The sequence below is a fragment of the Varanus komodoensis genome, unplaced genomic scaffold (assembly GCF_004798865.1).
Source record: "Varanus komodoensis strain SLA01 unplaced genomic scaffold, ASM479886v1 scaffold57, whole genome shotgun sequence".
Classification (NCBI taxonomy): Eukaryota; Metazoa; Chordata; class Lepidosauria; order Squamata; family Varanidae; genus Varanus; species Varanus komodoensis.
In genome coordinates, this window is record NW_025336182.1 from 1,269,362 (window position 1) to 1,293,576 (window position 24,215).

Here is a 24,215-nt window from a genome sequence, read left to right on the forward strand (position 1 = left end):
AGCTAGTGGAGGCGACAGTATTCCAGCTGAGCTACTCAAAATCCTAAAAGACGATGCAGTAAAAGTGCTACACTCAATATGTCAGCAAACTTGGAAAACTCAACAGGATTGGAAAAGGTCAGTTTACATTCCAATCCCAAAGAAGGGCAATGCCAAGGAATGTTCAAACTACCACACCATTGCATCATTTCACAAGCTAGCAAAGTTATGCGGATGGAGATGCAGGAAAAAGCTGGGCTGTTTTGCTCTTGCAAGCTCGGCTCCTTGACAGCCCCCTCCGCCTTTCCCAGCCTGGTAGCCTCCCCACATGCTGGATTAAACTCCCAGAATGGGGAAGACCAGGGTCCCTTCACTGCCAGTGGGTTACCTCACAAGCCACCTTCTTGTTGTTTGCACAAATTTGCAGTAAGCATCTAATAAAATAATTTATTAAAATAACCTCCAGCACTTTACTGTAGCATTTATTTGCCACACACACGTGGTAGAAAAGCAGCCTAAAACAGAGCTCAGGAAGTGACGGTAAAGGGAAGACCAGGCAGCACAAGGGAGTCTTCCAAACAGTCGCTTCGGCTGCCTCAGAGGGGAGGGCGGAGGGGCAGCGAGCCCCCCCAGTTCCACCCAGCCCCTCGCCTCCTGCAGTGGCCATGGCATGGTGAGCAGCCGAGTCCCTTCTGCACTGGGCTACTTCCTTTATCTGCATTCCTTCTTCTTTCGTGTTACTAAATGAAGGAGTGTGCAAGTATTTACTACTGTAAGCTACCTTGAATCCCAGTACTGGGGACAGGGAGAATACAAACCAATGCAGCTGGAGTCCCAGAAATCAGTGTAGCCAAGAAGCCCCTTCCCACCTCTGCAGCAGGCCCATGAAACCGTGTGGCCCCCACTGGCAGGGGGAAGTGCCCGAAGTGCACTGGCGGAAAGGTGGCAGGTACGATCAGCGAAAATCCCGCTCGGCTCCTGAAGACGGCCTTGCATGCCCCACGCAAAGGGGGAGCTGGAGAACGAGACGCCCCGGCCCCGGCCAGCTCACCTGTGCTTCCGAGAGCTGCGCGAGTGCCCAGACTTGTAGGAGTACCCGGAATACTGCGACTCGTTGTCCATGTTGTCGGATCGCCGAGCCTTATAGCGGTCCACGTTGGCTGGCTTTGGTCTCCCAGGTCCCGGGGCAGCAGCCAAGGCAGCCGCGGCCTCCTTCAGCGTGGGCTTCTTCAGGCCGAGCGGCACCTTCAGGAAGTCGACCTTCACCTTGAGGGACTCTATTTTGATCGGCTGGCTGGGCTTGTCTCAGAAGAAAAGGGGCACCTGCGTGGGGAGGGAGAGGGGGACGCTCGGCTGCCATCCCGCCCATCGAGAACACCCGCACCCGGCACAGGGGCGCGCTGGGCCGCCCGAGGGCCTCCGTGTGGCTGGCAGGGTGCTGCTGCCGGGCACCCCCACTCTAAGCCCCCCCCCGGTCCCTCCACTGGCAGCTGCCACTTTGCAAGGGGACGCCCTGTGAATCCGGACGCCCGGCGCAGAGGCCCGTCCGAAGGGAACGACCCCAAGCCCCTGATGTGGCGCGGCGAGACCCTGGGCAGAAGCACGTGGCCGAGGGGCCCTTGCTCCGCGCACAGGCTGCAGGCAGGCCACGCGCCCAGCTCAGGGACGGGCGCAGAATCGCCGAGCGCAGGGGCCTGAGCGTCCCCAACCCAAAGCCCTCCAGCCGTGCTGGACTACAACTCCCAGCGCCCCCAGCCAGCAGAGAGTGGCTAGTCCGACTCATCTGGAGGGCACTAGGCTCAGGGGCTCGGTAACAAGCAGCGGACGCACAAAAGACAGGAATGCACAGAGCCAGAGCAGGGGGCCAGCAGAACGGGGGGTTGAACCCCGATTCACGGGGAGGAGGGAGACTCTTGGGGAACAGGGAACACCACCGTTCCCAACACCAAGCCGGACGGCGAGAGCGCTTGTCTGGCTGTTTCCGAAGAAAACCGGCCCTGTGAGGACTGCCTGCATCCACTTGGCCCGGTCCCCCTTCCAGTAGGGCCGGTGCCGCAAGCGAGTGCCGCTCACCGGCGTGCCCCGCTCTGCCTCTCCACCTCTCATAAAGACGCAGGCGCAGCCAGCCGAGAAATGAATTATTCAGGGCGGCCCGCAGGGCTTCGGGTGTCTGTCTGGACAAGCCTGATGCAGCCGCCCTGGGAGGAATACGAGCTGGCAGAACGCAGAACAGCTGGTTCCCAGCAACCCCTGGATCTGGCCCTCTCCCTGCTCCTCGGGGGGCGGGGGCGAAGGGCAGGGCAGGGCAGGGCAGGGCCTCGGCCAGAGCAGGTGCGGGTTCCACCCCACAGGGATCTGGGGAACCAGGTGAGGAAAGAAGCCCTCTGGGCGGAGCCCCTGCCGAGGAGCTCCGTGGGCCCCGGCAGGGGAGGAAGTTCTGCCTGGGGCCCTGTGGTGCAGGAGAGAGGTGCTCGTTGGGACTGGCGTGGTGGGAACCCCGGCCCTAACCCAGCACGGGCCTGGGTGCTGCAGCTTCTCGCATGCGGCGCCCGAGAGCAGCAGGCCGGTCACACTGATGCTCGGCTCGGGCAGCGTCTGTCCCGTCGCCCACTGTCCGTGGCTGCAGCCGGGTGGAGAGAGCGGGACGCCCTTCTGTCTGGGGAATTTCAGCGGGCTTCCTTTTCAAGACAAGCCCCTGTGGCAAGACCAGCTGCCTGGGGCAGGGGGAGCCGCTCAGCGGACATGCCGGCCCAGGGCGCAGCTGCGTGAAGAAGGCCGACTCCACGCTGGCATAGTAAGGAGCGGAACAGAAAACTGGACTGTCAAGATCTTACTTCCCTTATCCAGATTTTTAGTGCAGCTTGGACTGCTGTGTCCAGTTCTGGTCACTTTATCTGAAAAAGGACATTAATGAGTTGGAAAAGTCACAGAGAAGGGCAACAAAAATAATCAGGGGGCTGGAGCTGGCTGAAATGATGGAATTTGCTGCCACGGAAGTGGTGAGGGTCATCAATTCGAATGGCTCTAAAAGGCGACTGGCCGTGTTCGTGAGGGAGGGGGCTCTGTGCGGCTACTGGCCTTGCTGGCCACGGGCGGCCTCCCCCGCCAAAGGCGGCACACCTGCGTGCTGCGGTTGCCAAGGAGCTGGGCTGGCGGAGGCCTCGCACACCTCCTGCCTGGGGATGCGCCGGACAGCTGGGTCACACAGCGTGCACAGTGCGGGACGGGACTGGGCCATGGGTCTGATCCAGCAGGGCTTTCTCTCGTCCTTATAACCAAGGCAAAAAGAAGGCCAGAACTTTAGGCGCCCCGAGCTTCTGCAGCAGTCCTCTCACGACAGGTGTCGAACCCGAGGGCCAAACTCCATTGGCCATTCCCAGGCTGAAAAACACTGTTTTATTTTATCTTAAACCTCTTGCAGCCAGTAACAAAGCCTGAGGGAAGCAGCTCAGCCTTTCAGGATGGGGAAAACACACACAAAAGGCAGGAAGCCGGCAAGGACGGCTGGCTGGGGAAGGGGTGGAGCCAGGGGAAAGGCAGTGGCCACCTAGGGATCCCGCTGCGCTCACCCGCCTCGGGATGGGTCCGTGGTGGTTCTTGCCCCCCCTGCTCTCCCCGCTGTGTGGCCAGTCTCGTGCTCACTCCCAGCCCCAGAGCCAACCTTGCCACTGGCTCTCCACAGCCCAGAAATCGCAGAGATGCACCGGAAGCAACCCTGCCAAATTGCAGCTGCCAGAACCAATCAGCGCCGGGAGCAAGAAGCAGGTGGCTCCTGGTCCTTGCCCTGCTGCCGCCCGGTGGCCCAGAGGCCAGTCCATGGGGGACCCTCCCGCCCCCGCTCCTGCCCCCACTCGCCGGACAACGCCTTGGAAACGAAGCCACGTCACTCGCTCTGGCTCCGGCCCTGCCGAACGCACGGACACAGGCCCCAGTGCAGAGTGGGCCCGGCTCCAGCACACGATGCCGAGGCAGCAGATCTGCTCCTTGAAGAGCCTCTTCCCCATGGCAAATTCAGGCCAAATGGGAGGAAGGGGAGCTGTGCGCTCAGCACCGCTTCGGAGAGGCGGCTCTGCCAGGCCCGAAAAGCCAGACGGGGCCACTTCTCGAGCGCCAGAGTGCGCCCATCACCGCTCAGCAGGCTGCAGCCGCCGCCACCCTCTGCCAGCCGCCCCCTCGCCTCCCCATTTCTCTGGTGGCTACTGCCATCCAAAAGGCCCTGCCAAGTCAGCCCTCGGCCTGTGGCCCAAACCCCTCGTCAGCTCAGCACAGCCTCCCCAGCCCTTGGGAATATGGCAAGACACGTGTGGCCTGGCCTGCCCTGCCCCGCCCGAGGGGGCAAGCCACTCCTGTCTTGCCGGCACGGGGCCGGAACAGACTGGGGCACAAAACCAGCTGGCACGGGCACCCTGTCACACCCGAGTGCAGACGGCACCGGCACCGTCCCCGTCTCCCATCCTGCGCAGGGCGGGGAAGGCTGGGACGGGCCCGCCAGCCAAGGTTTGATGAGGCGCAGCTGCCGCTGAATCACCCAGCCCTGCACGTCGCGTCTCCGGGCCGCCCTCCAGGGACGTGCCCCTTCATTCCGGGCCCAAAAAGGCCCACGTGTGCAGGGCGGGACAGCCTGTGTTGGCAGCAGGGAGCGCCCCCCTCCACCTCCGGTGAGGGGGATCCTCACGCTGGCTTCTCCTCACGTGCACCCCCCCCCCAGAATCCTCCCACTCCCGAAACTCAGGAAGCCAGCCCAGGTACCTCAGCAGTTCAAAGCGGGCGAGGGGGGATCACGGGCTTCGCGGGATGCCAGGAGGGGATCCGGCTGGCCTCTTGCTGGCGGAGCTCAAGGGTGGAGCGCCCCCCCAGAGGCCACCATCCCGCTGGGTTTTGATCAGAACACGCAGTGTGAATGGATGCGCGTGCGCACAGGCGCACACACGGGCATATAAAGACAGGCACCTGGGCACACAAACCCAGCAGGGCCAAGTGGAACCAGACAGGGTGCGGCTGCGGCCAAGTCAGGTAAGTGGCTGCTTTGAAATGCACGAGTGCCTGGAGCTTCTTGGCTCACGGGGCGCTCAGAGGGATTTGGGAAAAGCAAAAGGAAGAGAAAGCAGGTGGAAGCTGGGAAGACCTGACTCTCCACGTGACCCAAGAAACCCTGGCTCTAGACGCCCTGAGGACCCATCCTGAAACAGGGGAAGACCTCTGCAAGGGACTTAGCCTCTGCGACATGCTGATGTTCTCAGGTGGGCTTTACTGTGATTTTAAAGCTATCTAATTCAGGATGGATTGGAATTTCAGGTCCCGTTTTATTTTCGTTAAGGCTACTCTCATGTTTTGCACTGGGTGCGAAGAAGCATCAGCAAAGTCATTCAAATTCATCTTCTGATCCCAAGTAGCATAATATTTATAAGCATTTACAGGACAAGGAGTACTGATTCAGTTTTTATACTTTATTTGTCCTGGTACCACAAGAAGTCCTTTCCCCCCACACCATTTATATAGGGAAAGAAAATAATGTTGTTTAGGAAATCAGGTTTCCATCAATACTTCTAATAAGTCTTAAGTCAACTTAAAGTAGAGTTGAAGTTAATAAATGCCCGAGACCTAATCATGCCCCATTTGTCTCTCGCTACCAAATACCAAACAGAGTAAACTAGATAAGGTTCCTCGCCATCATGCAAAGGTCATATGCTAACCAGTTTTAATATTACTGTCTCAAATGGATTCTGAGTGTGTTTGATTTTAGAGGGAGGGGCTGAAGCTTTTGTAGCTAAATCTAATCTCCTACCCGAGTAAAAACTGAATCCTGAATGCAACGCACCTCCTTAACACCGCCAACAAATTGTTCTGTTTGTCATCCGGCGAGTGTCACGGCTACCTCATCTCCCAGTTCTGAAAAATTAAGAAACCTTGCTCTGTTTATTGAAATGGATCATGACAAGATCAACTTTTCCGAGAGCTGCTATCTTGGTTTAAAAGACATCTTAAAAGCTTTTGTTTTGCGATACTTTTCCTCGCAGCAGCTACTTCTGCTGGGGCAACACCGGGACTGTGATGCCACATTTCACAGCTCTTTCAGGTGCCATCCAAGGGCTACTGACCTACTGTCAGTGAAAACTTGCAGAGGCCTCATTCCCCCAAAACAGAAAATGTTTTTACACTGGAATCTTACAGAACATGCACTCAGTTTCTGCACACCAAAGACCTCTTTGCAATTCCAGCAGTCTTCCAAAAGCATCCCTTCTGTTCCCCCAAAGCGCGACAGTTTAGCTCCCTCCAAAGCACCTTTTGGGGGGACCTGCTCCCCACCGCAATCCAGAGGGGTGCTTTGAACCCAGGTTCAAAGTGTGAGATGCTCATTAGCAGATTTCCTTTTCTGCACTTCCTTCAGCTGACAGGCTCAATAAGCTGAAAGACACACTTTTACATACTGGAAGTCCGGGAGGCTTCACAAACCAGATGTTCCCAGACAGGTAAACTGGAGGAACAGCATTATGTTGCCCTGGAGGCAGGGCAGCAAGCACCGCTTAAGATGCCTCTGTTTGACTGGGCTGCCCAGCACCCGCCTTCAGTACAGAGCAGGAACTCAACCCCTGTCCCCAGAAGGCCTGCTTCCCCCCCTTGGGGCCACTCTGCTCCAACACAGGGCCGGCTCAGCTCCTCCTCGGAAGAGGACCACAGCTGCGCGTGGGCGGATCGGGCTCGAGCCTCCCTGTGCCGTTGCTCCAGCCCCCCGCGGCAACGTTTCTGTGCCCACGTGCTCCAGGGAACCAAAGATCGTGGCGCACGAGAAGGCCCTTTGGTGTGGCTTCCCAGTCGGTAAGAGCAACAAAAGCTATAAATTTGTCTCCTTGGCAAACAAGATACCATATAAAACCATTTCAAAATGGTGTTCTGGTTCACAGACAGACAGAGCTGAGCCAGCTCTCTGACAAATGGTAACCAAGAGAGAAGGCCCTTTAGCCCTGTCCCAGAAGGCAACTGAACTGCAGGGCAGAAGCACTTTAGGGCAGACATGCAGCCCGTGCAGAAGGCGTATTCCGGAACCGCGGCTCTCCGAGATGGGCAGGAGAGCTGCCCATTTTTGTCCCCCTTGTGGAATGGTCAACGGTCCATTTGGAAGCTTTGGGCCTGGTCGGCATGGATACAAAGGTCGCACCACAACAGACAGACTTCTTTCTATCCCCTCCAAGACATCAACATCCTTCTGTGTTCCCTGCTGGGCAGATTTGGAACCGTTTTCCCTTGATCGGGAGTCGCCGTGTGCCCCTGCCGCTCGCAAGCAAGCAATGCCCATCAGTCAGTGCCCTGCCAGGGGCTGCAACAGAAAGCTTGCCACTCGCCGCTGCCCGGGACGCGAATGGGCAGGGGGCCGCCACACGCAAACGAATGCGGCCGGGTGAGTCTCCGTGGCTTATGCAGAATCTCGCTGTGCTGCAGGGTCTCCCTGAAGCATTCATCGCAAGGACTAGGAAACTGGTGCGGGCTGAGGACAGAATGGACAGAGCCCAGTATGGGCAACCGTGGAGGAAAACCTGCTTCAGGCCGCCAGGGCCCAGCGGCTCCCCTTCCCACAGGATGACACTCTGAAACACACAGCCAGAGCGGTTTGCGTGTGAACAAGAACCTCGATGCCTCGGCACGGAAGCTGCGGCACACCCGCCCCGTGCTCTCCGCCCCCATCCGAGCTTGCACGGCCATCTGGCCAGGAGGAAGGGCGAGGCACACTGACCCCACGAGCCCTGCAGCCGCACGGGCGGCCGCTGGCCCTCACCCAGGTCCTGGCTTGGGGGCCGCCTATGCGACCAGCAAGGAGCAGCTCGCTTTTGCTTACGAACTGTGGTGCCACAAGGAAAACACACTTGGCATCTTCACAGTGTTGTGCATCCTGAGGCCACAAGGCCAATCAAACCCAACTCAGTTCCAGGTTGAACACAGCAAAATGTAGACAAGTCTGGGGAGTGGGGAGAGGGTTGAATATTTCTGCAAGGAACTGGAAAGGAATCTTTGAAAAATTATTGGTGTTTGCTTTTCAGGGACAAGCATTAATTGGGTAACTTTTAAATTCTGGCACTGTCTTCCTGCCAAATCCTGCATTTTCAAGATATATTATTATATTATATTATATTATATTATATTATATTATATTATATTATTTTTTACATCCTGTCTTTTCCTGCAAAGAACCCAAGCTGGCTTTTTTCTCTTTGTGTTCTCTTTCTAACAACAACTTTGTGAGCTAGCTTAGGTTGAAACTGGCTCAGAAGCACCCCGTAAGCTGAGCAGGGACTGGTGCCCAGGTCCCGGAGTCTCCGTCTAACATGCTAATGGCTAAGCCAGACTGGCTCCTCAATCAAGTAATAAGTAGACCCACCCCTTTACTTTTAAGATTTTATGGCCCTGGAGGCATGCAAAGAAACCCTAAATTCTATGTAGGAGTTGATCAATTTATCGTTGCAACAGGGAAACAGATAAAATGGAATCCTCAGGTGTCCGTTGATTTAAATAAGAGATTGCCCCCTGGGAGATTTTAAATGGAAGGAAAAAATTGCTGCTAGCTAAGGATCCTGCCCTTGCTACAGAGCCATACCCCACAGTAATTAAGCAGTATTATGACTCCATTACATGCACGCCGTGTTTCTTGCACTCTTCTTACAAGGGACCCGGGGCACCTTGCATGGGCTCTTCTCTTCTTCAAATTCCAACCGGTTACCACCATCAATTTGCAAAATGAGCTTAGGACTGCAGACCCACCGCAGGAATGGCGCCCCAGGCTTTTGGGATGTAAGGCCACGAAGGAGCAGGCGGCAGCCCAAGCATGAGGCCCTTGCTTGGACGTGGGATGCTCCCAGCGCAGCCTGTGGAATCTCTGGGTGGAAACGGCCGGGTGGAAAGCATGGGGAACTCTCTGCTCTGCCCCGCTGGAGGCCCCGGGAAACCTGCTGGGTGCCACCGGGCCGAAGCGGCAACCGACTGGACAGTGCCTCTGTGCTCACACGGATCAGGTCTGGGCAACACAAGGCCACCGCTTGCTAGTGCAGCCAGGTGAGGAAATCTGGTCACCACCTCTCAGCAGCAACCCACAGTCCCGCGACTACCCGGCTCAACTCCAGCATGCGGGTTGTGAGGCCGTCTGGACCACGTCATTGTGAATGCGGCCAGACTGCACGTGTGAAGGTGACACACACTAAGTCGGTCTCCGATGAGGAGATGTTTCTGGCAAAGGGAAGCTTTTCTTCAAGGGCCTTCAGTGAAGTGGTTTGATCGGCTGCCCAAAAGCCACGGGCACCCCCGGCCTGCCTCCCCGCAGAGCGGCCTTCCCCTGTGAGGTGCCGCAGCCGCGCATTCGGCAGGGAGCCAGGCACACCTGATGGAAACGGAAAGGGAGCTGAGGAGTGCCGACCTCTCTGGGCGTTCAGGATGCCTCCAGCAGGCCCGGCGTTGTATAAAAACAGAAACATTCACAAGTGAACGTAATTTTTTCATTCACTGGAAAAGATTCCTTCATTCATTCAGGAACACTCACAGTCAACTGTGCGACGCAGGGGCTCCCTCACTGTCCCTGGATGTTCCTCCCCATTCCTTCACCCCACCACCTTCTCTGGAAAGCTGTCATGGCCCCAGGTGGGCGCAGTCCTCCGCAGAGCGGGTGCGATGCGGCCCCCGGCGGAGCCCGAGGCACAGAGGCACCCCTGGCCCTGGTCCGGAGCGCGTCACGCCCGAGCTGGCCCCGCACTGACCCAGCACCGCACCCTGGCCCAGTGGCCTGGAGTCAAGGAACACCAAGTGCCACTACAAAGGCGGGTGCTTACTTAACACCAGCTGAGTCTTGGGGACAGAGCGAGGGATCCCACAGCCCTGCCTCCCCCCAGGAGACCCACAGGGCTGACACACATTTCCAGAATCAATTCAATCAAAGCGGATCACATGCTTGCGAATGCCTGCGTGAAGTTTCCGGGTCTCTCCTTCATTTCCACCCTCTGATCTCAAGTAGGAGGGGACACTGGGAACCAGCATCTGGGGCCATTCTTACTTATGTTTTTATTTAACATTATTTTTAAATAAATACATAAGCACTTAAAAGGTGGGAAGCTCTCAGGACTACACACAAGCTCCAAGCCATTTGGAGTGGATGTGATAAACCAGTAAGTACGTATTTAATACTAACCCATCAAAACAGATTGGGGCTCAAGCCACTCAAGGTCGGTCCACAAACGGGAGCAGGTCGTTAGTGGAGTCTCGCAGACCCAAACGAAGAGGTCTGCTGGCTGGTTCTGAACTAGGAGGGGGCAGCACCAGCCCTGCAACTGGCGTGGGTGACCAAGCTGAGCCTCGGGCCAGGCAGGAGGTGCCGCTGGCTACTGAGCCGAGCGTCCTGGGGGGAGCTGCCGAGCCAGTCCAAGGCGGTTCTGCTCCCAGACCCAGCCCTCCTTCAGAAGGAGTGGGCCCCAAGGAGGGCCATGTGGGACACCCAGTGTGTCCCGTCCAGCAGGAGGCACCACTGGCCACCTCCTGGCCACCTCCACCCCCGGCCGGCTGCAACGGGGCTGCCTTGGAAGGTGATCTGGTACGAGGTGGCCAGCTTGGCTGATGTGCCAATCGGTTTCGGGGCTCAAGTCAACAAAATGGATCTGGCTTGTAAGGCTCTCTGCCCTCCCCAATCTGGTAGCCCTGAGCTGTGCCAGATTACAACTCCCACCATTCCAGCCAGGATATGGCTGAGGATATGGGATCTGCAGTACAACAGGCATGGAGAAAACCCAGGAAGGGCTGCCCAGAGAGCAAAGGAATCCACCCCTCGTTCAGAGCGCTTCTCATCACCCGGGGCCTTCTCTCCGTCCCACCAACTGACTTTTGGGTGACGGGGACAAAAAGAGGGGCCGTTCCTCTGTGGCACCCAGGCCATTGCTCTGGTCTTGCACTTATCTCTACACCGCCCCACGGGTTATGGAATGGCCTCCCCGAGAAGGTGCCTTTTTCAAGCAGCTGCCTCAGACCGCCCTGGTTTCGAAGTTGAGAAGGCTTTTTCACGTGATTCCTTCCGTCGGCTCTATGTGGCTTTATTTAAAATTCTGTTACGGGATTGTATTTTACGCGCCTTTTGTTGTTACAACATTTTATCGTGTTTCCTTTAAGTTGCCATTTATCCGCATTTCTCAGAAGCAGTTCAACAGAAATAAAAGGAATGGATCTGAATAAATGTATGTAGAAATGAAAAGGAAATGGCACTTTTTTTGATCCAGGTATATGTTTCAACGAGGCATTGTCTTAGGAAAAACAGACAGAGAGGTGTCAAACACAGCACTTGTTTTTGTAAATGTTTGCCTTAAAATTAATTAGTTTAACATACTGACAAAACCAAGGGATTTATTAAAAAGAATCAAAACGATGCAAACGGAGTGATCTAACTGAAATATACCTAGTATATCCGATTTGACCCCAGTATTTAACACGCAGAATCGCAGCTCCACCACTTTGCTCCGCTAGCAAAAGCCCCATGCTCCGGACTCCCTCCTAAGAATGGCCGTTCCCCCCCCCCCCCCCGAGGCCAAGGCCTCCTGCCAGCACTTTGCAAGGGGGCAATGCCGCTGGGCAGCCCGCCAGAGACTCGGAGGCCCCCGTGGATCCTCCGCCAAGTCCAGCGGAGCCGCAGCCACTGCAGCTGCCCCTGAGGTGCGCGTGGGGCATGTGCGGGGAGGGGTTGGGGGGCTGGAACGGCCCCCAGCACCCTTCCCGTGCCCAGGAGCACTTCGTCGCAACAGGAAGCCACCAGAGTTGCGCCTCCACCCTGCCCAACTCCGTGGCTTGGGGGGGGGCAGAGGGGATTTTGCGGGAAAAGGTGACTGGAGGGAAGAAGGGGCCTTTGTGAAAGTCCCTGGAAGCTGCTGCACATTTATCACAACAGGAAAACAAAGCCCGGCCCGCAAACATGTCCGCCCCGGTTGCCTAGGCAATGGCGACGGGGCCGAGGAGCTCGCCGGCCGGCCGGCATCCAGAGCGTGCGGCGGAGGGGGAGGAAGACGGGGTGTCGACCAGGAAAAAGCCATCCCCACCAGCCCTGCCCCCCGAGCTGCGTTTGGGGGGAAAAGAGGGTTTCTCGGGAAACCAGGCAGCAGGAACAGCGGAGGGGGAGGAAAATTTGGAACAGGGCAAAGGGCGCGGGGCTTTTCTTGAAAAGAGGGCTGGGGGTGGCTGCGGCGCTGGCAAGCCCCATTGAGGGCTGGGCAGGCCTCGGAAGATTTATGGTAACAGGAAGGGCTGGGGCAGGCAGGGGGAGACACATGAAGGGGAGCGCTGCGCTCGGGGATCGGCCCCCAGCACCCAGCCGGGCCCAGGGCGGTTGCCAATGCCCCAGAGTAGCCCCAAAAGTGCGCCGCAACGCACGCGCTGAACGGTCCTTGACTGCGCCTCCAGGCGGGGCGGGGAGCATCCCCACCAGGGACCCCGCAGAGCTGCGGGTCATGGAGCGGGTCCGCTGCAGCCGAACGCTCTCGCGCTGCCGGCTACCCACCGGCTCCATTTATCTGCCGGGGGAGCACACGCCTGACCGGCAGTTTGGGAAACATGAGGTTGGACTGGCCCTCTGCCCAGCATCCTTCACATGGCCTTACACACTCCAGAGTCGTGCACGCACAACCCTGCGCGCACAAGCCTCTCCACCACAACCCGCAGCCACTACCCCCCGTTTTTTCAAGCCACTGATTTGCAGCAGGGAGCTATAAACCTGCTATTTGTTTTGTGCAGACAAATAAATTACTGCTCTCCCTTTATCCCAAGGAGCTCACAGCGGGGCAAACGGCTCTTCTCCCTTTCTCAGCACCTCTAGAAGGCTTTCAGGCTGGGAAAAGCGACTGGCCCGAGGTCTTTCTGCCAGCCTCTTGCCTGAGCAGATCCAAGCACTGCTCTTCTCGACCGAGCGCATCCTTGCGCGCCGCACCACAGAAGCCATACAGCCACGAAGCCTGGGTCCGAATGAGACCACGCGGCCGTGGGGGGACAAACCCATCCTGACGTCTCAGGACTGGTGAATAACCTCCTCATTTTGACAGAAGGGGGTATCAGCCGCGCTTCGTGTCTTGGAGACATCTCACCATTTGTCAGCAGTTAGGATTCCGGTGTGCAGAGAAGTCTCTCAGAAGAGTTGCCGGGACTTACAGGAGACTCGCACTACAGTACTGGCAAGACAACCCACTGCCTCCAGTCGACTCATGACGGAGGGCTCGCCTTCCATCGCGGAACACCAAAAACCCCCGGCGGGGGAGCAACTGCACGGAGCCCTCGCAGGCCCGGGGGCCGGCCCCTCGCCCAACCGCCGCCAGCTTCATCTGGCGAAGCGCAGCAGTCATGTGCACGCGCACCGTGCCTGAGCCTCCCATGGCTCCAAACGAAAGACGTGGACAGGAGGTAGGTCAGGATTTCCTGGGGGAACTTCAGGGGATCAAGAAAGGATTTGGGTCCCCAGTGGTTTAAGAAAAGTAGTGACAATAAACTTGCTTTCTTCCTAGTTGAGGCTACTGAAGCTGAGAGGCTGGAGAAAGACAGAAGTACGTTTGTGTACTAAAGGGTGTCTGTGCAAGCTCCGGTCCCGGCACTGAGCCAATTCCCGGGTTCAGCATTCCACTAAGGCTCCTCATTCCGAGACCCTGTGCCTGCTCTGCTGAATCACCATTTTGCACCTGGGTGCTCCCCCTCTCAAACTAATGCTAAGCTATTAGTGCCTTCCTTCCCCTTCCCCTTCCCCTCTTTTTTCTTTTCACCTTTTTCTTCTTCAAAGAAATGCAAAACCGTTAAAAATATTAAACAACAAATTTTAAAAATACATCTTGTGGCTATGAGGATTTCTATGTCCTCCGAGATTCCGGGGGGGTGGGGTCTTTTAGACAGGACAGCAGCTCGGGATCCACACTTCAAGCACGCAGACGAGCACCCCTATCTTACGCGTTACACGACACTCACCAACCTGGTGGCACGGCCACGGGCCTGTCACCGCAACAAAGGAGCGCCTTCCCCTGCCAGTCAGTCAGTTCCGCGGGAGGCTGGGCATCATGGAGCCCTCGAAGCAGCCAGCAGCTGGGTCCAATCCCTGGTCCCGTCCCAGTCGGCACGACACGTCCCAAATTTCAGCATCTATAACAGCTGTAATGCCTGGATTCCGGAAGCAAGCTGTGGAAACAACACATCGGAACGGTGAGGTCTGCCAGCAGGGCGGCCTGTCCTGGGCCCCTTGACTGCAGGGATCACCCCACAGCCTCCCCTTGGCCAGATGGAGCTCAATGCCTCTTTAATCTCTGGCCAAAAGGAGCAGCAGCCACAGAACACCCCAAGGAGGCAACCAGAGGATCGGGGTGTCAGTGCCCCTTCCCTGCCAGGGCTTTTTTGATTCAGAAATGGTTGATGGGAGGAAACACATAACAGAAGTTTATGGAATTCAATTTGGATGCCAGGAAGTCCTTCCTGACAGTTAGGACCCCAAGGGTATGGAAGGGGCTTCCACACAAGGTGATTGAGGCCCCATCGGTGCGGGTGTTCAAGGACAGGCTGGACATGCACATGGTGGGCATGTTGTGAGTGGAGCCGGCTGGAGTTGGGGGTCAGACTAGATGGCCTGGGAGGTCCCTTCTGACCTGCTCAGTTTCTCTGTTTTTATGTGTGGAGTGCAGAAAATGGATAAAGTCTCCCCTTCTGTCATCACGTCAGACCTCAGGGCCATCCAAAGAAGTCCACTGGCCGAAGATGCAGGGCAGTGAATAGCAAGTTGACGCCACGAGATGCTGCGGGGAATGCGGGCTTTGTTGGCTTTCAAGGGAGCTTAGACAAACTCATGGAGAAAGGAAGGAAGGAAGGAAGGAAGGAAGGAAGGAAGGAAGGAAGGAAGGACGGAAGGACGGACAGGGGTTCTTCTAGGACAGGGGTCAGCAACCCGCGGCTCCGGAGCCACACGCGGCTCTTGAACCCTCTGCTGCGGCTCCATCGCTCAAAACACACTCCGGCACAGCTGCTGATCTGCTCCAAGCTCCACTCAGGAGCGCTAGCTAGTTAAGTAAATCAGCTAGTTAAGTAAATTGCTACATTCCTCTGCTAAACAAGCTTCCTGCAGGCTCTCATGTTACAGGAAGCACTGCTGAAAAGATTCTCTTTATCCCAATGTAATCTCCTTCATCTGAATGTTAAAAACTGCGCTTGGGACCAACACACCTATATCCATGACCGGCTCAGCGCCGATTTACTGAGCTTTCCCCCCTCCAACCATGGATAAATCCGAAGAAAAGTTTCTGAAGAAAGCTGAACGTTTAATGGTATGTGGGTAGATTCATTTGCTTTTACTGCTGACGAACTTATGGGGTTTGCTGTTTAATACATGCAGAGCCCTTTCGCACTGACTTTGACTCTGCAGGAAGCTGTTCTCCTATTCAAAATATATGAAAGGAATCCTACCAGTTTATACTGTAAGATTAAAAATAACAGTTTTTAGTGACTGAACAAAAGCTGCAGCTAAATCATAAAGAAGATATAGAACTACTTCTTGTTTTAAGACAATTCTTATAAAAAGTCCAGCAACATTATTACACTGGGAGAGGGATGTTTGTTCAATATTTCACCACGTGATAAAAGGATGAGGGCACACAGAAGCAAACGGCATTTTTGGTTTGCTGCAGGTGGCATGCTTGGTTTGCTGCTAGTGGATAATATAAGTTCAGCTTTTTATTTCATAAATACGAGGAGGACTCAGATAGACACTGAGTATTTTATTTGAAAGTAACTTTCAACCCAGCGTCTTTTTTTTTTGGAGTTCAAAATGTTTTTGTTGCATGCAGAAATAAGAATTTGTTTTCTCTGTAGCAGTTCATTGATTTCATAAATGCAGCACACCATAGTTTTTTTATACATAGCATAAAGGTAAAAAACGATAGATGCAGTGTCATCTTCATTTTAGGTGTCAAACGGGTTTTGCGACTCCCGGTGTTTTCTGTGGGAAACGGGTCCAAATGGCGCTTTGAGTGCTAAAGGTTGCTGACCCCTGCGCTAGGGTGGCCTGAAGGAAGCCTCCACGGTCTGGGGCCTTTCTGGGTGCTTCTGGTAGGCCACTGCTGGAAGCCAAGACATGGGACTTGTTGTCGAATCCAGCAAAGCTCTTCTGAACCTCATACCACCAAGAAAGAGCAAAATGAGCTGCGGCCAGAATAAGGGGTGGGAAACCTGTGGCTTCCCAGACCGCCACCCCAGCATCATCCACCATGAGCCCTGCTGGGAGCTGCCAGCTGACGACATTTGCTCACCCGAAACAGGTGAAATACAGAACCGAACCCACACCAAAAGGCATCCGAGGGGTGCGGGAAGCATTCTCACCGTGTGCACGTGTGGGCGTGTCATTTGTGCCCCCCACGCCAGGTGGCCCTCCCATGTCCAAGCAAGCGTGAGAAGAGGCCCTGCACACAGTTGGCGCGCACACTCACAAGTGCCTTCAGGCGGCGGAGGCGCCTGTGCCCGTCTGGATGCAGCTGCCCGGTATGGGGGGCCCCCACAGGTAACCACTGGTGCGCACATTTGCGATTCGTGCTGCACAGCCGGCCTGTGATGGCGGGATTTATCTGACCTCTCCCACCTTCCTGTTCAGCCTGCTGGGCCACTTTCTCCTGCATGAACAATTCCAGCCTTTGCAGTCACCCCTGGAAAGCCTTCACCACACTCCCTGCCCTCTCAGGTTAAGCCGTGGCTCCTGGGTTGGCCTTCTCGGTGGTGGCTTCTTTCTGCATAGCAGCCTCCATGGGAAAGAGCGGTTCCTTCAGGCATCAGGCCAGGACCTTTAGATTCTCTAGGGCACTTTCCTGGTCCCTGCTGCCTGGATCCTCCTTGGCCGCAACTGCTTCAGCTGCTGCTGTGAAAGCGCAATCCTGCTGTTTTAACGAGCGCGTCAGCTTCCAGTGATGTTTTAAAGCCAAAAGGGGCAAAGCCGAATCACAGCACAGAGACTGAGGCTGCGATTCAATGTACACTTTCACCAGAGGAAGCCCCACTGAGCTCAAGGCACGGTTACGACCAAGCAAACAGGCACAAGTTTTCACTGCACGGCCACATGCCTAGTCACCTGTGGCGCATAAGATTCCCTCTAGGCAACCAGCCAAGGAAATGACTGACACCTGGAGGGCAGGCCATCCCTCCTCCCATCCTTTAGGCCACCAGTGCAAACCAAAACAACCAGCACAGGTAGATGCAGCGCTCCAAAGACATTTTGAACCAGTAACTGTGCCAAGGTATTCCAAGCAGGCACAGCTTGGCTCCTCACCCACCTACCCCACTCGGCTGAAAGAAGCAGGTCCATCTGCCCCACCGCCTTCCCCCATAAGCACAAAGCTGACTCACGGGACACGGGCTCCAGCTTTTCCTAAACATTTCCCACTCTCCCCACCTTGCAATACGGCACCCAGCCAGTGGTCCATTTATTTATATCTGAAGCCCAGAAAAAGCCCACACCCTGGCTTTTAATTTAAAGGCTCAAAGCATTCAGAGAGAGAGAGAAATACACCTAAATTACTCCAAAGACACACAGAACAAAAACACTTTAACATCCTGCCTAAAACTGAATGCAGGAAAGCCCCACCCTTGGGAAAAGTCCCCGTCCGTCCGTCCGTCCGGTGTGGTGGGGGAGTTCAGAGGCAGTCCTCAGCCTACGGGCAGTGCGTACTGGACAGGGGAGCCTGCAGGCCGGCCCCTGCGGTGCAGGGTTTCTCAGCAAGCACCAGCGCCTTGAAACCAGCCGACGCCACTGATGGAGCAGGGTGATACGGGCAACAAAACGGATGCTGGGATGCAGCGGGTCGGTTTGCACGGACTACAAGTCTCCAAACACTTTTTCAGGGCCTCTCTACAGGGAGTGCTGCCACACTCGATCCAGAGCCCCACCAAATGCACCCTCGATGCTTGCAAGCCCCTGGCAGAGACCTCGCCTCGCTCAGCCACGCTCTGTGGCATCCGGGCCTGACCACTGTGGTGTGCGCCATGCGGGGCCACATCTGAAGTCATCTGGAAACCACTGCTGGTGCAGAGTGCAGCCACCGGGGCACGGGAGGGGGGCTCATGGCATTGGCCCCCTAACCCTAACCCTAACCCAGGAGTCAAGTGGAAACACACCACCACCCACCTTCTGAACAGGACAGGGTGACGTGCTGCCCCACAGCCCTTCTCTAGGACGGAGGGGGGCATTTCTGCAGCTCAGCAGCTCCAGCCTCCTCTAACCTGCTCCGCCCAAGCACATCAGGGTGCCATGTCTGCCATTCCCAGCCAGCGTGGTCATGGGGGAGGCTGGGCTGGGCTGCAGAAAGCCACAGCGATTTGGGCTTCCCTGCAAGAGCCACCCCAGTGGAACAGGAATCAGCCAAAAAGGGCGAGGGGGGTGGAGGCATGGTGGAAAAGCCCTGGCATGGGCTGCAGAGCAACTTCAGAACCGGCTGCGATGGTGCGTCCGGGTGGGGGGGATGGCACGTGTGCGGGAGAGCACCGTGCAGCCAGTTCAGGCTGGAGCCAAAGCGATGCTCGCGCTTCATCTGGGGCACGCTCACAGAAGGGGTGGTGGACGGCCATCAACAAGGCCAAGTAACTGCTGAGAACCAGCTGCCACGGTCAAATAAATAAGCAAGTCTCAACACGGTGCCCTTCCTATGTGATGAACTACAATACCCAGCCCTGGCCATGCTGCCAGGGCCAATGGGAAGTGTAGTCCAGCTTACCCAGAGGGCACTGCGTTGGGGAGCCCGGCAGCATCGCGCTTACTTGGGAGCTTATGGCTGGCCCTGTTGAAACGCTTTGTATTTGGCCAGACGCAAATTACATAGCCAGATGTTCCTCAGGGACATGCCCACTGCTCAAACAGATGTGCAGAAATCTCTTTCCAAAATACACTGGACTCAAAGCAACGTGTTTCCAGGATCCGAGAACAGCTGTACTCCCGTTTTGTGATGGAAGCACCTTGCCCTCTTGCACTTAGCAGAGGGGAGCTGGCCCCCGTGGCCCCCTGGCCCCTTCCACTTCCACTATGATTCCATTTCCTAGCCATCGCTGAAAGCCGTATGCTGGACCTTGGCCTGAGGTGCACAAGAACTGGCCTGGAACGCACACGGCGCAAACCCATGTTGTCCTGCCCAGGGTGCGTCTGGCAAATCAAGGTCTGCGTTCCCAGTTCCTGAGCTGTTTCCTTTGCCCTCCCTCCGAGCGCCCCCCAAAGGCCATTGCGGCACTGCAGTGCTTTTGGGCCACTCTTGCCCACTGTCTCTATAGCCTTGTGAGAGCAACCTACAGATCTGGATCTATGTGCAAGCACAGCCCACGGTTCAAACAATGCACAATTTACAACCTGACAACAAACCAAGGATTATCTTCATAGGCTGTTTGTGGTTAACCACCCATAGTTCCTGGTTCACACATGACAATCAACAAACCAGGACTGATTAACTGAGCTTATATTCTTTTTGGCACCAGGTCAAAACCTTTTTATTTGACCAGTATTTTAAAAACCAGTATTAATGCAATAGTTGTGTTTTATTGCTTTTACTGCTTGGATTGTTTTAATGTATTTGATTTTATTGATTGTTTTAATGGATTGATTGTGAGCCGTCCTGAGATGCCTTGCCTGGGAGACTGCATACAAAAGTTTTAAATAAATAAAATAAATTAAACAATGGGTTGTTGTTCCCTGTAAAGCAGATCATTGTGTCCAAACCCATCCCTAAGGACAAACCATGGTTAACAAGCTATAAACCACAAACAGACCCAATGCCTTGAGGTTGGCTATTTGGGTTAGAGTTAGGGTTAGTGGCAAATTGTGGGTTAAACAAGCCAGAGTTAACTTAACAGCTGATAATAGCTTAACGTTGAGTTGAGCTGTTGACCAGTGACCAGACTGGATGGCACACCAGCTCACTGCAGGCTACCTAATCTATGGTGAACTCCGGGCTTCACACAGCAGCAAGCCAGCCACCAGCAGGACCCCCGGAGGGCAACACAGGCACAGCGTCGCTGCCCGCCCATGCTCCCCAGCAGCAAGCTTCTTCACGTGCAAGACACAGCATGAATAAGGCCACAGCGTGGCCAACAGAAGCCAGGGCTTGGCATCACGCGGGACATGCTCCAACGGCCTCTCCGTGCCCTCCGGTAGCAGGTGCTGCAGTAAAGGGTCCCCGGCCATGCCGGAGCTGAGCACATCTTGCAAGAAGGGCTGCAGCTGAGCATTGCTGGCAGAGAGCCCCAGGATCTCTTCCCTGTCAAGATCCTGGAAAGCCACTCCCGACTGAAGCAGTCAGTCCGGGGCGAGATGCGCAAGCGGTCCAACCTGGATATGCGGCCGCTTCCGAGCGCAAGCACACCAGAAGCCTGAGGGCTGTCCTGGGAGGCTGGATGCTGGCTTGTGTTCAAAGCAACACTTGCGATCGCTGCGCTGCTCTCCAGTGCTCCAGAGAAAGAGCGCAGCGCGGATGCGGTGCCCAGCCCTCGCAGCACATGGCATACATTTGCTTTTGCGGAGCACTGTTGGCTATAAATAATGGAGTGAATGCAATAGTTTAGAATTTAATTACATGGTTTTATAATGGTGGACTAAGTAACTTGGGGGTTTGCAATTAGCAGAAACCTTGTTACAGTTCTACTAAATCATTTGCTTAAGCACTTGATCGTCACTAGTGCAAAAGCTATGCAAACAGACAAAATTAGCAGAGATCCGGGAGGGGGCAGAAGAGAAGACAGGCTCTTTCCTGCACTAATAAGTGGGGCAGGGTTGAACAGCTTTTTTTCCAATCCACCCCCAAATCCTGTAGGAAGGCCAAGCCACCACACACCATCTCAAGGTAAGAAGCAGTTCTTACCTTGCAGTATCCCATATTAATAAAAAATTGCAGTATCCCATATTAATAAATTTTAATTTAAGCTCCCTTCAGACACGCATGCAACAGGACTGGTTTGTGGGGCCAGCATGGATTAAGTGTTTGGGGTCAACTGTGGGAAGCCCACTTCAAAATCCCCTTTTAGAAGGGGAGGGGAAAAGAGCGGCTGCCAGTGTGAAGATAAACCAAGGACTACCTCTCATACTGAGAGACTTAAGTCAAATAAAAATGTCGGAAGCTGGGATTTATCACACCTCCAAAGACGTTCTGGACTGAGCAGGGGAGGGAGCAGCATCGGGCCGCCTGGCCACTTTGGGGTGGGGGGATCACGAGGGTCCCCTGCTATGGAACTGGAGGAGAGAGCCCCTCACGCAGAGACCCCACTGGGGGAGGGCAGGCACGGCAAGGTGGCCTTGCTTCGGTCTCCCGGGCACCCGGCTCAGGCCCTTGCTCTGATCCGCTCCTTTGGCTGCTGTCTGACCACTGGGGAGCAGGGACGCGTCCGTGCCGCCACTACGGTCATGGCGCGCTTCTTTTTTATTTGCCCGGGAATGCAAAGCGTTAAAATCCAAAGCAGTTCCTCTGCAGGCCCGCTCGCTCGGTGGGGGGGTGGGGGTGGGATGAAGCCCAAGCTGCTTAGAAAATCACAAATGATCCCGGAGCTCAGCGCCCGCACCCGCCTCCGCGGTGAGGCAGTCGAAGGGGCCTCCCCGCCAGGCCCCGAAAGCCACCATCTGGAGCCGGCGAGTGAGCGGGCCAGTGAGGGGCACTCGCGGGCGGGACCCTCCCGGCCTGACTAAAACGAACATGCCTAGCTGGGTTCGCACAATGGGCCGCCCTCCCCTCCCCTCCCCTCCCGTCCATCCCGCTGCGCCCCCCCCCCCGCAGCGCCCGCCCGTGCAGGCGCCGGGGCTGGCAAGCCGCAGAGACGCGGGCAGAGCAGAGCGGCCCGTCCCGCCACCCGTTTCCCCTGAAACTGCAGGAGCCCTCTGGCCACGGCCCTCGCTTCTCAGAGAGGCCCTCGCGCTTTCTAAGCCCCCACATGCTTCTGCCGAGAGAATATGCCAGAGCACGTGAGCAGCCTTTCTCCCTTCCCATTTTTCCTCTGGGAAAAGTGGAAACAAGCCCTGCAGAGTGGGACTGACTGGACCAGAACTGACTTAGCATTAGGGCTGGTCGATTTCACCCCCCCCCCCGCCCCGCATGTCTTTCTCCAGGAAGAGGCATCCTAGCTACCCTCAGGGAATGCAAACAAGCAAGGGCTTCCCCCTCCTGCAGTGCTTCTCCTCTTTCTTTAGACAAGGTCAGAATTAACCCTTCCCCTTCCCCTTCCCAGTGGGGTAAAGGGAAATGTTGAATCCCCAGACACCAAAAGAAAGAATTGCTCTGAGCAGCCTATCAGATGCACCATATTAAATGTCGCTGCCATCCTGGCTGCAAAGGCCTCGAAAGGGGTGCCAAAGGGTGCTCGCTAAAGCACAGAAATAAGGGAGTCCTGGTGTGTTGCTTGACGGCCTTACAGATCACAAGCTAGTCCCTGCTGAGCAACCCCACCTCCCCCACAGTCTCGACCAATCAATGAACCTATCCCGACATGGTAAAATGTTTTAAAAAGGATTCCAAGTCATAGATGCACAAAGCAAAGAAAACAGAAATAGATATTATAAATTATATCAAGTTAGAATGATAATCTTTCCTAACAGAATAATCATCTTAATATGCTGCAGCAAAACAGTCTTGTGGCGCCTTTCGAAGCCTCAGATTTAAATGTTCATGGAGTATTTTGTGTCTTTTAAACCCTCCTAGCAACCGGCTTTCTGCAGGTGCGAAGGGCACAAAGTGTGACTGGCAGAACAGGCTCTGGTCCTTAAATATTTCTACCACAAAGGAACTTCGGGTCTTTTCTTTTCATACACCACAAGACATTCGTTGCAATTAAGGCAACAAGCTGTGCAGATTAGTGCAAAGTTAGTGGTTTGTGCTCATGAAAGTGACAACCTGGAGTCTCAGAACTGGACGGTTCGCTCCCACCCCACAACCTGCTGCCCTGAGACCAGCGGAATTCCATTCTCCCAGACGACCATTATCTCCATTTCCAAGAGGAAAACACAGAGGGGTTTGCCAGTGCGAGGGGGATCCGCGGCCCCCTCCGCTTCACGGTCATTTGCAGGCAGATCAGCGCTGACATGCCATCTGCAGCTCTGAGGTCTCCCACACGCAGCAGCTGCCCCCCTTCCTCCTTTCTAACCGCCCCCTTCCAACAGGCAGCCGGAGTAAACGAAAACACTTGACCAGGGGCTGCGGGCAGGCCACCTCATTATCTCCAGACCATCAAGCCAGGAAGGGGGAAAGAACCACGGCCTTAAATGGAATCTGGCACGATGAAGGCCCTGCTGGACTGGCAGATGAGTTTACACCGATATTATCAGGTTAAAATGCCTGTCACAGAACCCACTGCCAAGGCTTCCCCTCTCAGATGCAAAACCTTCATCCAGGGTTTACTACTTCCAATTCACAAAAGATGGCCGACGTGGAATACTAATAAGAATAATGGTAAGAACAATAAAAAGACCCTTCCCTGAACATTCCCTTGTTTTGCTGCATGCAAGAAGCACGTTTTTGAAAAGTCTGAAGTTGTACTGCCCGGGCATCTCCTCAAGGAAAGAGCCTGCCATTTCCCCACGAACTGCAGCAGCATTCCCAAACAGCTGCCCCCAGAGGTGTTCTGAGCACAACTCCCATCATTCCCAGTGGCCATGCTGCAGGGGCATGATGGCAGCTGTGGTCCAACCCCTCTGGAGGGCTGACCACATTCCAAGTCCCATGGGAGAGGAAATGGAAAGCATCACACATGCTGCACTCCGTGGTTCTGGCCTTGGAGCACGTCTGAGGACATCCTCCCGCCCACTCGCGACGATGCCCTTGCACTCCTCTGCTGGTCTCAGGAAGGCGACGCTCCCCAGCAGAGGAGGTCACACCTGGCACCACGAAGGCCACCTGCAAGCACACGCCTGGAGAACAGAGCTGGCCTTTGCCACTGGCCTGTGGCCCCTTCTGGGGCCATTCAAGGGAGCGGGGCAAAGCGAGCTTCAAATTCAAATCTACCTGGCTATTAAGTCCAAGCAGGGGTCAGGGTGCATCAGGACCCCTTGATACAGTGGGCTGACTTCCAAGGAAACATCACGAGAGTGCCCCCAGGCATGGGCAGAGTGTCTATTCCTACCAGGGAATTTCCACCTGACCCCAAAGCTGGGGAAGGGGCTTCGGTTGCTCACTTTATGCAACAGCTCCTGGTGTAGCTCCAGAAACCACCCCATCGGACTGCACTGCCTCCAGTCACAAACTAGATTGAACTATCCAGAGCTGCTG

At 55.5% G+C, this 24,215-nt stretch overlaps 1 protein-coding gene across 2 annotated transcripts in view; it reads right to left on the reverse strand.

The window, feature by feature from the left end:
• Window positions 1-24,215, reverse strand: part of VANGL2 (VANGL planar cell polarity protein 2) — a 39,299-nt gene that overhangs the window by 12,751 nt on the left and 2,333 nt on the right. The window contains exons 2-3 of one of the 2 annotated variants that reach the window (XM_044449118.1): window positions 13,937-14,139; window positions 1,031-1,302 (exon numbers count right to left, since the gene is read on the reverse strand). In XM_044449118.1, the coding sequence (XP_044305053.1) occupies window positions 1,031-1,101 (71 nt within the window). In that variant the 5' untranslated portion in view covers window positions 1,102-1,302; window positions 13,937-14,139. Of the gene's footprint in view, window positions 1-1,030; window positions 1,303-13,932; window positions 14,140-24,215 lie in introns of both variants that reach the window. The other variant, XM_044449117.1, reaches the window with a different exon arrangement.